The sequence below is a fragment of the Oryctolagus cuniculus genome, chromosome 4 (genome assembly GCF_964237555.1).
Source record: "Oryctolagus cuniculus chromosome 4, mOryCun1.1, whole genome shotgun sequence".
Taxonomy (NCBI): Eukaryota; Metazoa; Chordata; class Mammalia; order Lagomorpha; family Leporidae; genus Oryctolagus; species Oryctolagus cuniculus.
In genome coordinates this window covers 3,603,491-3,618,283 of record NC_091435.1, presented here as the reverse complement: position 1 = coordinate 3,618,283, position 14,793 = coordinate 3,603,491, and the positions used below count along the sequence as shown (strand labels likewise).

At 67.3% G+C, this 14,793-nt stretch overlaps 1 protein-coding gene across 4 annotated transcripts in view; it reads right to left on the bottom strand.

Annotated features, from left to right (window-relative positions):
- Positions 1-641: 641 nt before the first annotated feature.
- Positions 642-14,793, bottom strand: part of PRDM15 (PR/SET domain 15) — a 64,008-nt gene continuing 49,856 nt past the window's right edge. For 2 of the 4 annotated variants that reach the window (XM_070073125.1, XM_070073126.1), the window contains exons 14-24: positions 13,862-13,993; positions 12,858-12,992; positions 12,535-12,698; positions 11,989-12,068; positions 10,634-10,753; positions 9,149-9,280; positions 7,941-8,024; positions 7,411-7,589; positions 5,309-5,389; positions 4,448-4,666; positions 642-2,907 (exon numbers count right to left, since the gene is read on the bottom strand). In XM_070073125.1, the coding sequence (XP_069929226.1) occupies positions 2,416-2,907; positions 4,448-4,666; positions 5,309-5,389; positions 7,411-7,589; positions 7,941-8,024; positions 9,149-9,280; positions 10,634-10,753; positions 11,989-12,068; positions 12,535-12,698; positions 12,858-12,992; positions 13,862-13,993 (1,818 nt within the window). In that variant the 3' untranslated portion in view covers positions 642-2,415. The remainder of the gene's footprint in view (positions 2,908-4,447; positions 4,667-5,308; positions 5,390-7,410; positions 7,590-7,940; positions 8,025-9,148; positions 9,281-10,633; positions 10,754-11,988; positions 12,069-12,534; positions 12,699-12,857; positions 12,993-13,861; positions 13,994-14,793) is intronic. The other 2 variants (XR_011388317.1, XM_070073127.1) reach the window with 2 other exon arrangements.

Genomic DNA, 14,793 nt, shown 5'->3' with positions numbered 1-14,793 from the left:
GTGACGGTGATGGTGGCAATCACAACCATTCCCAAAACACATCCACGTGCCTCCTGTCCCTACCAGGCAGCGGGCAGGAAGCACAGGTCACACAGGGGACAGCGGGAAGCAGCCTCAACACCTTCCGAAGTCCGGGGATGCCCCGGGTACCACCCTGGCCGGGTGGCCGTGCCCCCAGGTTCCGGACACCATGAACCACACAGCCGCACAAGGCCCTCGCAGCCTGCCCTCCATGCCTGGGTCCTGGGGAGCAGGTGCACGCTGGCTCTGTGGCAGTGGCGTGTGGCACAGGCTTTCCTGAGAACGTGACATGCAGCGCTGTTCCCAGGGCACCGCGTTCTGCCTGCAAGACGCACGCCACGTTACGTGGCACACGGCCCACGGCTCCCTAGCTCACCGGTGAGCATACAGGCTTCTGGTTAACTCCGGGTTACCGAGGGGGACTCCCAGGACCCGGCGGCCACGGTGGCGCCATCTGCTCCCCTCCCTTACGGCGGCTACAGCAAAGCCACGCTTCCCGCAGCGAGCGATCCCACACCACGCGGCCACATCAGCCGAGTCGCCGCTTTCTCCTGATATCCGGGTTTCCACACGCGGACGGACAGCAGCCGCTGCAGAGAACCTGAGGCCACGGCACCCCGGAACTCAGAAGTCTGGCTTTTATTGGAATTCTCACAAGGCTGATGTTTGAGCAGTGGGGACACCAGGGCCGCCCCAGCTCCGCCGGGGACTCCGAGCACACCGACGCGGGCTGCAGCCCTGCCCCCTCCTTGTTTAAAAAAATAAAACCGCGACTTCAAAGGCCTTTGTTTCGCAGGGAAGAGGAGCGAGGGATCGGTGCAGTGGACGCTCAGCCACAGGCCCAGGCCCGTCTGCATCGTCCCCCGGGTCGTCTGTCCTTTACGCACTGCAAATGCATAAAGAAATCGGTTTTGATTAAAAAAAGACAAAAAAAACACAACCATCTCAGGTGCCTGGATCTCGTGCCAATTCCATGGTGTCTGGACCACGTGAGCTGAGAACGGGGTCCGCATTCCAGCTCCAGTTCATGTGATGAGATTATTATGTAAAAGCAGTTAATTATTTACATAAATAACATAAAAATAATTATCATAAATTAAAACGTCAAAGGATCTCCCCGTGTTAATGTGAGGTGGCCTTGGGGGTGTGTGGAGCGGGGGAGGGGGACCCCGCCTCGCGCCGGGTGGGCGGGGAGCTCTCCTTGGCTCACGCATTGCACAAAATGGGTTCTGGCCCTGGCTTCCCCCGCCGCTGTGGCGCGGCCTCCCAGGAAGCAGCATGGGGCCAGACTACAGCACGGCTTTAAAAAAAAACCCAGAGAGGCAAAGTCAAACCTGTCCCCGGGCCTCCGGGCTGCCCGCGGCCGGGCGTGGGAGGCTGTGGCTGGCGCCCCGTGACCCCTGGACGGCCCGCGGGCAGCCCGGACGTGTCCCCACACCGGCCGGGCACTTGCTGGCCAGCTCCCTCGCTTACCGGGGGCACTGGAGGCTTCTCTGTGGGAACTTCACCACGTTTATGGTGCGCACCAAATCCAGCGTCTCTTAGCCCCGGCTTTCTGTGAAACTGCAGAGCCCTGGCACTGCCCGCCCCTGGACTCAGCCCCGGGCAGGAGACCACGGTCCCTGTCAGAGACACCCACACTTCTGCACTGTAACCACGGCTTCGGGAACCAGGCCTGGGAGACACCGCAGCCTGGGCAAGCGGGAACCCCTCGCTTCCGGACGTCGTGGCTGACGCTCAGCCACCGCACGCCCAGCCGGCTCGCTCCTGGCACCGGCCGTGGACTGATGGACTTCGTCACGCTGCCGGGTCTCGTGTGTTGGAAATCAAGCCTCTCCTTAAAAAAAATAGAAGCTATATGAAGACGGATTCACGGATATTTCACGCCTGAGCCGGTGGCGTCACGTGACCCCTCGCCCGGCTGGGGGTCACACGCTGTCACGTCACGGTTTGCTCACGTCGCCGTCCGTGCTTTGTAACAAACTGGACTGGGCCGGTATTTCAAAGAAGAGGACAAACTCTGACTTTGCTCGCTCGCTGCTGACGGAGGCCAGACGGGGTAGAGGGCGTTCTGTGGCCACACGGGCACCGGGCTTCGCGGGACTCAGTGCCTGGCCTCGGGGACCCGGGCTTCTCCCGCAGCCCCGGGTCCACCCACCCGGCAGCTGCGTGGGGGCAGGGGGTGCGCTCGGCCCGGGCCGCAGCAGCTTGGTAAGGCATAGCGTGGAGGCGGCTCAGGTCTGACACCCGCCCGCCCGCCGGGGCCCGGGGCCTGAGCGCTCGGACCAGCACGGCTGCCCGGGGCGACTCTGCACCTGCCGGCCGAGCCCGGCTTCCTCACAAGGTCCCCGCGCGTGCCGCCCAGCAGAGGGCGCTCTCTGTGGCTCTAACCCCTCAGTAGCTGAACATCTGTGGCGGCTGCTCGGGCTGCACCTGCGCCGGGGCCGCCTGCGGCTGGGGGGCCGGCGGGGGAGGTGGCGGCGGCGGGTTCTGCAGGACGTCGGCCTGGGGCACTGCCCGCCATGTGAGCGGGTGCTGGTCGCCCAGCTGGCTCCCCAGGGGTGTGATGGAGTTGACCAGCGTGGTCAGGTTGATGAAGTGAGCCACGGACTGCGGGTTCGCGGTTTCCGGCTGCGGGTGGAGCTGGACGTCACTCTGCCGGTTATGCAGCATGGCCGAGCCGCTGACCGTGTCAAAGGTCACGGTGAGGATGGAGTTGTCCAGCTGTAGCTGGCGCTCGGGGGTGGTGAGGTGCCCCACGGCCACCGGCTGCAGGTTGGTGAACTGAGTCCCGGCTGCGGTGGTGATGGGCGTCACGGTGATGTTGGTGAGGCCCACGGAGCTGGACGGCGCCGTCACACTGGGGTCACCGAGGGTCACCACCACCTGGACAGTCACACACAGAGAGGGGTCAGGGAACGGCCTCGCCGCCTGGCACGTGCTGTCAGGGGCCACGGTGTGCCCACGCCCGGCCCGGGGAGGAGACTCCAGGCGGAGGAGGAAGCCAAGGAAAGCCGGTCCCAGGAAAACGAGCGCAGGAGAGGCGCGAGGCGGAGCAGCGGCCACGAGGCAGACGCAGGCAGCAGGGGAGGGGGCGGCCGAGCTGCACCTCCCGCCGGCCGCCGGCCAAGCCTGGAACAGCGCAGCCCTGGAGCCGCAGCGCCCCCGTGCGGGAGGGGCACAGACCCAGCTGATGCGCCCGCGGCCGGCGGGGCCACAAAGACCAGCGCGGGAGGCGAGCAGGCCGACTCAGCACGCGGCCCCGCAGACACGCGAGCCAGACAGAGGACTCCACGCAGGGAGCCCCGGGGGCCACGCCCGTCCCGCGCCTCCCTCCGCCCCTCTGGGGGGGCCCTGGGTTGGCAGGGTCCGGCTCTCCCTGCAGCGGTAAAGGAACACGGTGGGCAGCCACTGGCGGAGGTGACCTGCCACACGGGACTCGTCCATGTATGCTGCACTCCCACGAGAAACCCACGAGCGTGTGATGTGTGCACAGAGGGGCTGGTGGCGAGGGGGGGGCAGCCCCTTGTAAAAGCGACCTGGTGCCTATTCACGTGTGTGTGTGCACAGGTTTGGGTACACATGTCTGTGTGTGCACTGTGTGTAGTGCACGCTCATATGTGTGCATGCACGCATATTTGTGTGCACATGTCCACACACACAAATGTCATGTGTGCACACATGTATTTGTGAGCATTGTCAGGTGTGTTGTGCGCATGCACGCACGTGCTTGTATGTGCACATTTTTATGTGCATGTATGTGCCATGTGTGCACATGTGTTTGTGTGCACATGTGTTTGTGTGCCGTGAGTGTGCACATCCGGCACAGTGGTCAGGACGCCCTGGAGACGCCGACATTCCATGTTGGAATGCCCGGGGTCCCCGCTGGCTGTCCTGACGCCGGCCTCGTGGGAGGCAGCAGGTGTCGGGCCCTCGTCACCCACGGGGGAGCTGAGGGCAGTGTTCACCTCTCGTCCTCGGCCTGGCCCGGTCCCGGCCGCTGCAGGCACTGGGGAGGGAACCGGCGGATGGAAGATCGCTCCCTGTCTCTTTATTTCTCCCTTTCAAATACATTTTCAAAAATTAAACAGACAGAGGTATCAGAAAATAAATACCCAGGGCGAGCACCATGGCACAGGCTAAGCTGCCACCTGCAAGGCCAGCGCCCCGGGGCGCAGGTTCAAGTCCCGGCTGCTCCACTCCCTATGCGGCTTCCTGCGAACGTGCCAACGGCAGCGCTGGGTCCCCAAGTGCCTGGGCCCCTGCCCTCGTGTGGGGAGCGAGACGGAGCCCAGGCTGCTATGGGCGTCTCTAGAGGGAACTCGTGGCGGACGGTCTCCCCTCTGTCACTGTGCCTCTCAAATAAATCAACACATCAGTAAGCAGCGGCCAGGCAGGCCACGCGGGAGCGGGACGGTCCACGCACCTGCTGGATGCTCTGCACGGCGGAGCTGGTCTCGTCGCCCACGCCGCCCACGCCGCCCGAGAACGCGGCCTCCTTCTCCGCGTACTCGCCAAACGCCGCGTCCTCCGGGCCCGGCGCCGCCGCCTCCTCCTCTGGCTTCTGCTTCCTCTTGTGGCCGCGCTTGGCGGCCTTGCCATGCTTCCCGTCGGCCACGTCCTCCGGCTCCAGCGTCAGCTCGGGCTGCAGGGGAATCTCCGTCAGGCCGCCAGACGCCCGGGGGTGGCCACGGCCACGGCCACAGCCGTGAGCTCGCTGCTTTCAGTTTTTAAATTATATGCAAGTCATACTTTCAACAGGGGTGTTTTGTGCTAAAATGAAAACATCTTTAAGTGGATTCTCTGGGGTCCGGCGCTGTGGCGCAGCGGGTGAAGCTGCTGCCTGTGGTGCCGGCACCCCATATGGACACTGGTTCGAGTCCTGGCTGCTCCACTTCCAATCCAGCTCTCTGTTAATGTGCCTGGGAGGGCAGTGGAAGATGACCCAAGTGCTTGGGCCCCTGCACCCACATGGGAGACCTGGAAGAAGCTCCTGGCTCCTGGTTCCTGCCTCCAGCCTGGCCATTGTGGCCATCTGGGGAGTGAACCAGCAGATGGAAGACCTCTCTCTCTCTCTCTCTCTCTCTCTCTCTCTCTCCCTCCCTCCCTCCCTCTGTAACTCTCCCTTTAAAATAATAAATAGATCTTTTTATAAAAGAAAAAAAAAAGCTGAATAAATAAATAAATGAAAATATCCCGCTAGGCAGTGTGGGTGTGGCCCCTGGGGTGCCCAAGAACCCACCCACGCGGCTCCCTCCCCCACCTCCCCCTGCCCGGCTCTGCTCACCTGCACGATGCCGATGGAGGAGGCGTCGATGGTGGTGGTCTCGGGGAGGTGGTCCAGATCATCGATCCGCACTGCCAGGACCTGGGGCGGGGGCGGGGGGCAGGCAGTGAGCAGGGTGCACCTGCCGGAGGGCCACCCTCCAGACACGAGTGTACCCCTGTCCATGGACCTCGTCCCCCTCCCAGGGGCCCGTGGACTGTCCTGCTGAGGACTGGCTCGGGAGTTTGGCTTCCTGAGTCCCTGCACGCGTGGTGCTGTCATCCTGCATCTGTCTTGGTACCAACTCATGCCCCTCACCTACAGGTGCAGGTGTCTCCCTCCGCTGTGGCCCACCCCGGAAGGGCTCGGAGGGGCACCTCCCGCGGGTGCACAGCAGGGAGCCTGTCTCAGAGTCGTCCAGCGGGACCCCCCTCCAGCTGCGGGCACACTCGAGCACTTTGTCACCCAGCAGGGAGGCACCGCTGCAGCGTGTTGGGACGGCGCCGCCCACAGCTCGGCCAGCCTCCTTCCGTCTCGGCAACGCCACGTGGGAGCTGATGGCCGCGAGCTGTGGGGCGGCTTCTCGGGGCCCACATTGGGAAGGACAGCAAGGCACAGCCTGGGCGTGCGGAAGCAGACAGACCCACGCACGGGGCTCCGAGGACGCCAAGTGCGGCTGAGGCCCAGGACCCAAGATGCCCTGGACGGCTATTACTCTTGACGTTATCAGTTTGTGTCTGCTAACAGCTTACTCATACTTTGTGGCTTGTCCTCTGCTGGTAGTTATTTATTTAACGTTACGTATTCGAGAGGCAGCGACAGAGAGACGGAGACAAGAGACAGATGGAGACAGACAGATGGGGACAGACAGGGGCAGACAGATGGAGAGCGCTCCCACGTGCTGGGTCTCCCTCAAGGTGCCGTCTGTGGCGAGGGGGCCTGAGCTGGGACCCGGGCACTCCCTCCAGGGGCTGTCCCGGCACACGACCACCGCCATCGCTGTCATCATCCCCAGAGTCAAAGGCCGGGTGGGGTTGGGACCCCGGCACCCAGACGCGGGATGTGGGCATGCGCACACGTGTCCGCGAGTTTTCTGACTATGGAGGTTCTAGGCGCACGCGCGGTAGAATCCACGAGTCCTTTTGCTGGCTTTAGGGTGGGCTGCTGCTGCTGCCCTGTTTCTCTGTGACGCCAGCTTCCTGTCCCTGGTCCCCTCCCAGGAGGAGCCTTGGGGAACACCGGGCTCCACCGGCTCCCTCGGTCCTCGGCGCTGCCCAAGGCGCACGTGGAGGCCCCTCGCTTTGTGCGCCAGCTGCTTCAGTGGGCAGGACGGGGCCAGGGCACGGCCGCGCGCCCACCGTGCCTTGACTGCGGGTGGGTGTGACTCAGGACCCGGGGACGGGAGCCTGGGGCTCCTCCACCCCTTCCCCCTCAGTGCCTCCTGTGGGCAGCCACAGCCACTCAGAGACACGGGGCCCCGAGCCAGACCGGCGAGCCGGGGCAGAGGGCGTCCGAACGGTGGAAGCAGACACAAGACCCTCACACTTCTACCACCACCACCACCATCATCATCCCCATCACCACCACCACCATCACCATCACCACCACCACCACCACCACCACCACCACCACCACCACCACCATCACCACCACCACCATCACCATCATTATCATCCCCATCACCACCACCACCATCACCACCACCACCACCACCACCACCACCATCATCACCACCACCACCACCATCATTATCATCCCCATCACCACCACCACCATCACTACCACCAACACCACCATCACTACCACCACCACCACAATCATAACCATCACCACCACCATCACCACCACATCATCACCACCACCATCACCACCATCACCACCACCATCACCACCATCACCACCACCATCACCACCACCATCACCACCAGCACCACCACCATCACCACCACCACCATCACCACCACCGGCACCACCAGCACCACCACCGGCACCAGCACCACCACTGCCACTACCATCACCAACACCACCATCACCACCATCACCACCATCACCATCACCACCACCACCAGCACCGCCACCATCACCCCTGGCCGGGTGCGGGGCAGGGAGGGCCGCAGACCTACCTCGGGGTGCTTGCGCCGCATGTGCCGGCTCATGGAGGCCCGCGTGGACACCTTGGTCCCGCACAGCTGGCAGCTCTGCGCCTCCACCTTGTCGTGCGTGAGCTGCACGTGTTTCTGCAGCATGTACTCCGTGACGTACTTCTTGTCACACACGGAGCACGTCCACTGCTTGCCCACTTCTCACGGTGCAGGCGCGCGGGGAGGCAAGGAGAGGCCCAGGTCAGCCCCAGGCGCCCTGGATGGCACGGGCTGAGGCGTCCCGTGACAGCTGCCCGCCGGGTCCGAGCTTGGGCCCAGGGCGGCACCAACACCGACACCGACACGGACACGAGTGAGTGGCCGCCAACCCTTGGGGGCCCCGCCCCTCACTGCACCATGGAGGCAGTATCTACAAATCCAAGGACGGACACTGGCGAGTGCGGGCTACTCCAGAGGGCAGGGGCCGCCATCGGGCCGGGGCAGCCCGGCTACTCTGGCAAAGCGCTCCCACCGCCGCCCGCCCGCCCGGGCCGCGCCGGTGCCTCACCTACCGGTGTGGATGAGCTTGTGGGTCTCCATGGTGTTCCTCTCGCTGAAGGTCTTCCCACACAGCTCGCACATGAAGTCTTTAATCCCTGCAGGAGAGCAGCTCCGTCTCACACGCGTGCTACCTGCGTCCCGCCGCTGCCACGCGCAAGCAGCTCCGTCTCACACGCGTGCTACCTGCGTCCCGCCGCTGCCACGCGCAAGCAGCTCCGTCTCACACGCGTGCTACCTGCGTCCCGCCGCTGCCACGCGCGAGCAGCTCCGTCTCACATGCGTGCTACCTGCGTCCCGCCGCTGCCACGCGTGAGCAGCTCCGTCTCACACGCGTGCTACCTGCGTCCCACTGCTGCCACGCGTGAGCAGCTCTGGAGGCCCTGGGGAAGTCGGCTGCCAGTCACCACCCACGCCCGCCCCAACCACAGCCACGCCTCAACCACGGCCACGCCTCAACCACGGTCACGCCTCAACACAGCGCCGCGTCGGAGCGGGGGAAGACGGCGGAAGGTTCTGGACGTGGGGTCTACACCTCGGTGCCCCGGGAGCACGCGGGAGACACAGCGGCAGACGCTGGGGCACGGCCGAGTCACACAGCAAGTGCGCGCGGCGCCACGCAGGCTAGACAGCCACGGAGACACGCGCACTCGCCCCAACTCTCGGGAGCCCGTGTGGACAGCGTGCTCAGCACGGACAGTGTGGGCAGCATGGACAGTGTAGACAGCATGGACAGTGTGGACAGTATGGACAGTGTGGACAGTGGCCCCGGCTCACCCGTGTGGCGCTTGTAGTGCTTGAGCATGTGGACAGCATGGGCAGCACAGTGTGGACAGCATGGACAGTGTGGACAGTGGACCGCGTGGCCCCAGGGCCCAGGCTCACCCGTGTGGCGCTTGTAGTGCTTGAGCGTGTGGACGTGTGGACAGTGGACAGTGGAAGGTGGACAATGCACAGTGAACAGGGGGACAGTGCACAGTGTGGACAGTGGACAGTGCACAGTGGACAGAGTGGACAGTGTGGACACTGCACAGTGGACAGTGCACGGGTGGACAGTGGACAGTGGTCAGTGTAGACAGTGCACAGGTAGACAGTGCACAGTGCACAGTGTGGACAGTGCACAGGTGGACAGTGCACAGTGTGGACAGTGTGGACAGTGCACAGTGTGGACAGTGCACAGTGGTCAGTGCACAGTGGACAGGTGGCCCGGGGCCCGGCTCACCCGTGTGGCGCTTGTAGTGCTTCAGCATGTTGACCTTCTGCGCGAACTTGCGGTGGCACTCCTTGCACTCGTACTCCTTGATGCCCTTGTGCAGCTTCATGTGGTGCCGCAGCGCGTGCTTGGTCTTCATGCCTGGGGACGCGGGCAGGCGCCGGTCGGCCGGGCCCGGAGCTGCTGCCCCCGCACCCTGGAGAGCCCCGCGGCCATCCGGGTGGCGGCTGGCGGTGAGCTTCCGGCCTGACCATCGTGACCCAACTGGACGGCGGCGGAGGCGGCCCGGGCAGCCAAGGTCCCTCCAAGGGGACGCCGCGTGCTTTCACAGCGACCCTGACCCCTGCTGCCTCTGGAGTTGACCCCAAAACCTCAGTGGCTCGGGCCAGAGGGAGGGGCGGCCCCGCCGCAGGCTTCGGATTAAAGGGTGGGGGTCTTAAAGGGCCAGGCAGGCCAGGGTGGTGAGCCGTGCGGTGCAGGTGGCCTGTGGCTACCCAAGGTGCTCCCGTGTGCTAGGGCAGAGTGCAGCCCCACGGCCACCGCTGGGCCCAGCCGAGAGGCAGGAGGCTGCTGGCTGAGGAGCTGGCTGGGGGCCAGGACGGGGTCTACACTGTGGCCTTGGCCTTCGCGTGGGGATGAGAAGTCTGACCACAGCTCTGCCCTCAGCAAGTGGGCGGCTCCCGTCCAACAGCCCACAGCCGGGACGCCAGGCCCAGGAGACGGCCCCAAGGCCAGCGGCCAGCAGGAGAGTGCTGCGCTGGGCCAGCAGGGGGCGCCCGAGCGCCGCGGTGGAACGCGGGGTCACCTCGCTGTGCGGGACCATGGTCCCCTGCCGGAGTGCGGTTTTACCTTGGTCACTTCTGATCTTTCCACTACAACACCACCCGTGCGCACAGGCGGGAGCCTCGGGTCAGCGTGGGATCCGGTGTCCCCCGCACTGGCCCTGGCTCAGGAGCAGCCCCTGCACACAGCCTGCCGTGCGGCCCCAGCCGGCCGTCCTATGCCAAGGGCACCCGCCGCGGGGCCGCTGTCCCGGGCCCCACAACCGCGGGCGCTGCCGTAGCGGCGTCCAGGGGCTTCTGCGGGGCTTCCCAGCCTGTTTCCGGTCTAGACCTGCGCCTTGAGGGGCCCAGGCTGTGTGCGTCGCTGGGGAGGGGGCGCCGCTCGGAGGCCACAGCCCGCCCGTGCCCACCCGTGGCCCGCGCTGTCCCGCCTCTCCCTCCCTCCGGCGCTCTCCCTCCCCCGCTCTCCCGCCCGCCCCCGCGTGCACCTTTCCCGCACAGGTACTCGGTCGCCCATGGGATGTCTCCTCCCGGGGGGGGGGGTCGGGGGGGGAAAGGGGCGCCCGCCCGCCCGCGCTGTCCCGCCCCCCACCCCCGCACCTTTCCCGCACTCGGCGCACAGGTACTCGGTCGCCCATGGGGTGTGTCCTCCCCGGGGGAGGGGGCGCCCGCCTGCCCGGCCGCTCTCCCGCCCCCCCCCCCCCCCCCGCACCTTTCCCGCACTCGGCGCACAGGTACTCCCGGATGTTGTCGTGCACGCGCATGTGTTCCTTCAGCATGTCCTTCCGGGCGAAGGACTTCCCGCACTGCTCACAGGCGTGGCTCTTCACACCTGGACGGAGACGCGGCGGCCGCTCAGCGCCCGGGACCCCCGGGCCCGCGGCCGCGCTGCCCCAGGCGCCCCCTCCCTCACCCGGGAGCCCACCTGTGTGGATGAGCTTGTGGCACACCCGGGACCCCCAGGCCCACGGCCCCCAGGCGCCCCCTCCCTCACCCGGGAGCCCACCTGTGTGGATGAGCTGTGGTGCACCCGGGACCCCCAGGCCCACGGCCCCCAGGCGCCCCCTCCCTCACCCGGGAGCCCACCTGTGTGGATGAGCTTGTGGCGTGCCCGGGACCCCCAGGACCCCCAGGCCCCCAGGCGCCCCCTCCCTCACCCGGGAGCCCACCTGTGTGGATGAGCTGTGGCACGCCCAGGACCCCCAGGCCCGCGGCCCCCAGGCGCCCCCCCCACACCCGGGAGCCCACCTGTGTGGATGAGCTTGTGGTGTGCCCAGGACCCCCAGGCCCACGGCCCCCAGGCGCCCCCTCCCACACCCGGGAGCCCACCTGTGTGGATGAGCTTGTGGTGTGCCCAGGACCCCCAGGCCCACGGCCCCCAGGCGCCCCCTCCCACACCCGGGAGCCCACCTGTGTGGATGAGCTTGTGGTGTGCCCAGGACCCCCAGGCCCGCGGCCCCCAGGCGCCCCCTCCCTCACCCGGGAGCCCACCTGTGTGGATGAGCTGTGGCATACCCGGGACCCCCAGGCCCGCGGCCCCCAGGCGCCCCCTCCCTCACCCGGGAGCGCACCTGTGCGGATGAGCTTGTGGCGTGCCCGGGACCCCCAGGCCCACGGCCCCCAGGCGCCCCCTCCCACACCCGGGAGCCCACCTGTGTGGATGAGCTGTGGTGCACCCGGGACCCCCAGGCGCCCCCTCCCTCACCCGGAGCCCATCTGTGTGGATGAGCTGTGGCACCCCCCGGCCCCCAGGCGCCCCCTCCCTCACCCGGGAGTGCACCTGTGTGGATGAGCTTGTGGCACGCCCAGGACCCCCAGGCCCCCGGCCCCCAGGCGCCCCCTCCCTCACCCGGGAGCCCACCTGTGTGGATGAGCTGTGGCACACCCGGGACCCCCAGGCCCCCGGCCCCCCGGCGCCCCCTCCCTCACCCGGAGCCCACCTGTGTGGATGAGCTGTGGCACACCCGGGACCCCCAGGCGCCCCCTCCCTCACCCGGAGCCCACCTGTGTGGATGAGCTGTGGCACCCCCCGGCCCCCAGGCACCCCCTCCCTCACCCAGAGCGCACCTGTGTGGATGAGCTTGTGGCGCTCCAGGTTCCCGATGCTGTTGAAGATCCGCCCGCAGATCTCGCAGGGGTGGATGTACCTGGAGGCCGAGCGCTGGGTCAGCTGCAGCCCCCACGGCCCCCGACGGCCGCGGGCTTCCACTCTGCCCAGGTGCCGCGGTCCCACGGCCCAGCCCCTCAGACACGACTGCGCCTCCAACCGGGGGAGGAGCGGCCCGTGTCCTTACAGAGGGCGGGGGCACCGGCACACGGGGACGCCCATGAGACACGGGCGGGGGGGCCTTGGTGGGGAGCAGCCTGCCGCACCCCAGCTTCAGAGCCGCAGAGCCTGTTCTGAGCTCCTCCGTCATGGCCACCCAGGCCGCTACCCCAGCCTCCAGCCCCCTCCAGCAGCCCCCAGGGCTCCGGCCGGGCCCCGGGGGACACGGCTCTGCTCGTCCTGCAGGCCGGCTGCATCCAGGCTGCCTTTCCGTCACCCAGCGCCTGGCCCTGGGGCTGCGGGGGCGGGCAGCGCCCGGCACACCCCCCCCCCCCGCCCCGGCTCACTTCTGCACGTTGGGGTCGGGCAGGTTCTCGCGGTGGATGACCATGTGGGCGTGGTAGGTGGCCTTCAGCGCGAAGCGCCGGTTGCAGATGCTGCAGCCGTGGCCTTTCTCCTTGTGCACCTCCATGATGTGCCTCAGGTACTCCTTGCCCCGGCCGAAGGTGAGCTGCGGGGGCGGCAGGCCGCTGGCACCCTGCACTGGGCCCCCGGCATCCCTGCCCCGCGAGGGAGGGCTGGCCTCGCAGGAGACCCGACCCCCTCCAGGGCGGCTGAGGGCACAGGCGGGGACGGGGAGCCCGCCTCGCGCCCCAGCCCCCGGGGCTACCTGACAGCGCTTGCAGCTGTACTTGTGGGGCTCGGAGGCCGCGCTGCCGTCCGAGTTGCCGTCGCTCTCCTCCGAGGAGATGCCGATCTTGCCGATGAACTCCTCCCGCTGGTGGTCGTCCATCAGGGCGATGTCCTGGGAAACACGGCGTCTGCTTTCCAACACGGAGCGCACAGGGCCGTGCCCTGGCCCCCAGGGAGCCCCGCGCAGCCCCAGGAGGTGCAGCCTTCCCGGGACAGGCACCGGCCAGCGCGGGGCTCCCCGCCTGCTCCCCGGAGCCCCCTCCTCCCCCTGCGTCTGGTGAACGCCTGCGGGAGAGGGAGCAAGGGCCAAGCCGACAGCCACTGCGGGCTGCAGCTGTGCCCAAGGTCTGTGGCCCCCAAAATCCATGGCTTCCAGTGATCTCCTCCAAGGTGACGGAACCGGAGGGGGGCCTTTGGCAGGTGACTAGAGGCCAGGGAGGTGGAGCCTCACGAACAGGGTAAGCGCCCCGACGAGGCAGGCCACAGGCCTTGTGTACGGAGGGTGCGGCCGCTGCTTCGGTTACACCTGCAGCCCTGATTGGAGCGCCAGCTCGAGTCCCGGCTGCTCCACTTCTGATGCGGCTCCCTGCTAATGCACTGGGGAGGGCAGCAGAAGGCGGCCCGAGTGCTTGGACCCCTGTAACCGCCAGGACGGAGCTCGGGCTCCCTGTTTCAGCCTGGCCCCGCCCCAGCGGTTGCAGGCTTTTGGGGAGTGAACCAGCAGATGGAAGACCTCTCTCTCTGTCTTCCCCCCGGTCCTGAAACTCTGCCTTTCAAATAAATAATCTTTAAAAAGAAAAGGCCACCCCCCTCTCTGAGAACGCCTTCGTCCCGCCATCCACGGTGAGAGCCCGGCCTCTGTCACCCAACAAACTCCCCCGTCATGGCTTCTGCCGGCGCCGCGGAGCCCGCCCCCAGAACTGCGTGCAGCGGAAGGCAGGTTTCGGAGCCCGGCCCGGGGAGCAAGCTGGGCGCGCGCACCTTGAAGTGGACGTGGATGTGGTCCCTGAGCACGTCCACACGGAAGAACTTGCGCCCGCAGATCTCGCAGGTGTACTTCTTGTCGCCGTGCGTCAGCAGGTGCTTGTTCATGTTGCTCCGGCAGGAGAAGACCTGCGGGTGGCGGCGGGCGGCTGAGGGCCCGCAGGCCCCACGGGGAGGACCGCGGCGGGCGGCTGAGGGCCCGCAGGCCCCACGGGGAGGATCGCGGCGGGCGGCTGAGGGCCTGCAGGCCCCATGGGGAGGACCGTGGCGGGCGGGTGCTGGACCTACAGGCCCCACGGGGAGGACCGCGGCGGGCAGCTGAGGGCCTGCAGGCCCCACGGGGAGGACTGCGGTGGGCAGGTGCCGGACCTACAGGCCCCACGGGGAGGACCGCGGCGGGCGGGTGCTGGACCTACAGGCCCCACGGGGAGGACCACAGCAGGCGACTGAGGGCCTGCAGGCCCCACAGGGAGGACCGCGGTGGGCGGGTGCTGGACCTACAGGCCCCACGGGGAGGACCGCGGTGGGCGGCTGAGGGCCTGCAGGCCCCACGGGGAGGACTGCGGCGGGCGGCTGAGGGCCTGCAGGTCCCACAGGGAGGACTGCGGCGGGCGGGTGCTGGACCTACAGGCCCCACGGGGAGGACCGAGGCGGGCGGCTGAGGGCCTGCAGGCCCCACGGGGAGGACCGCGGCGGGCGGCTGAGGGCCTGCAGGCCCCATGGGGAGGACTGCGGTGGGCAGGTGCCGGACCTACAGGCCCCACGGGGAGGACCGAGGCGGGCGACTGAGGGCCTGCAGGCCCCACAGGGAGGACTGCGGCGGGCGGGTGCCGGACCTGGCATCCGCACAACATGCAATGGAGCCGACCGAATCATCACCGTCTACACCTATGGTCACGAGGTCACAGGCAAGGCACACGAGTGCGTTT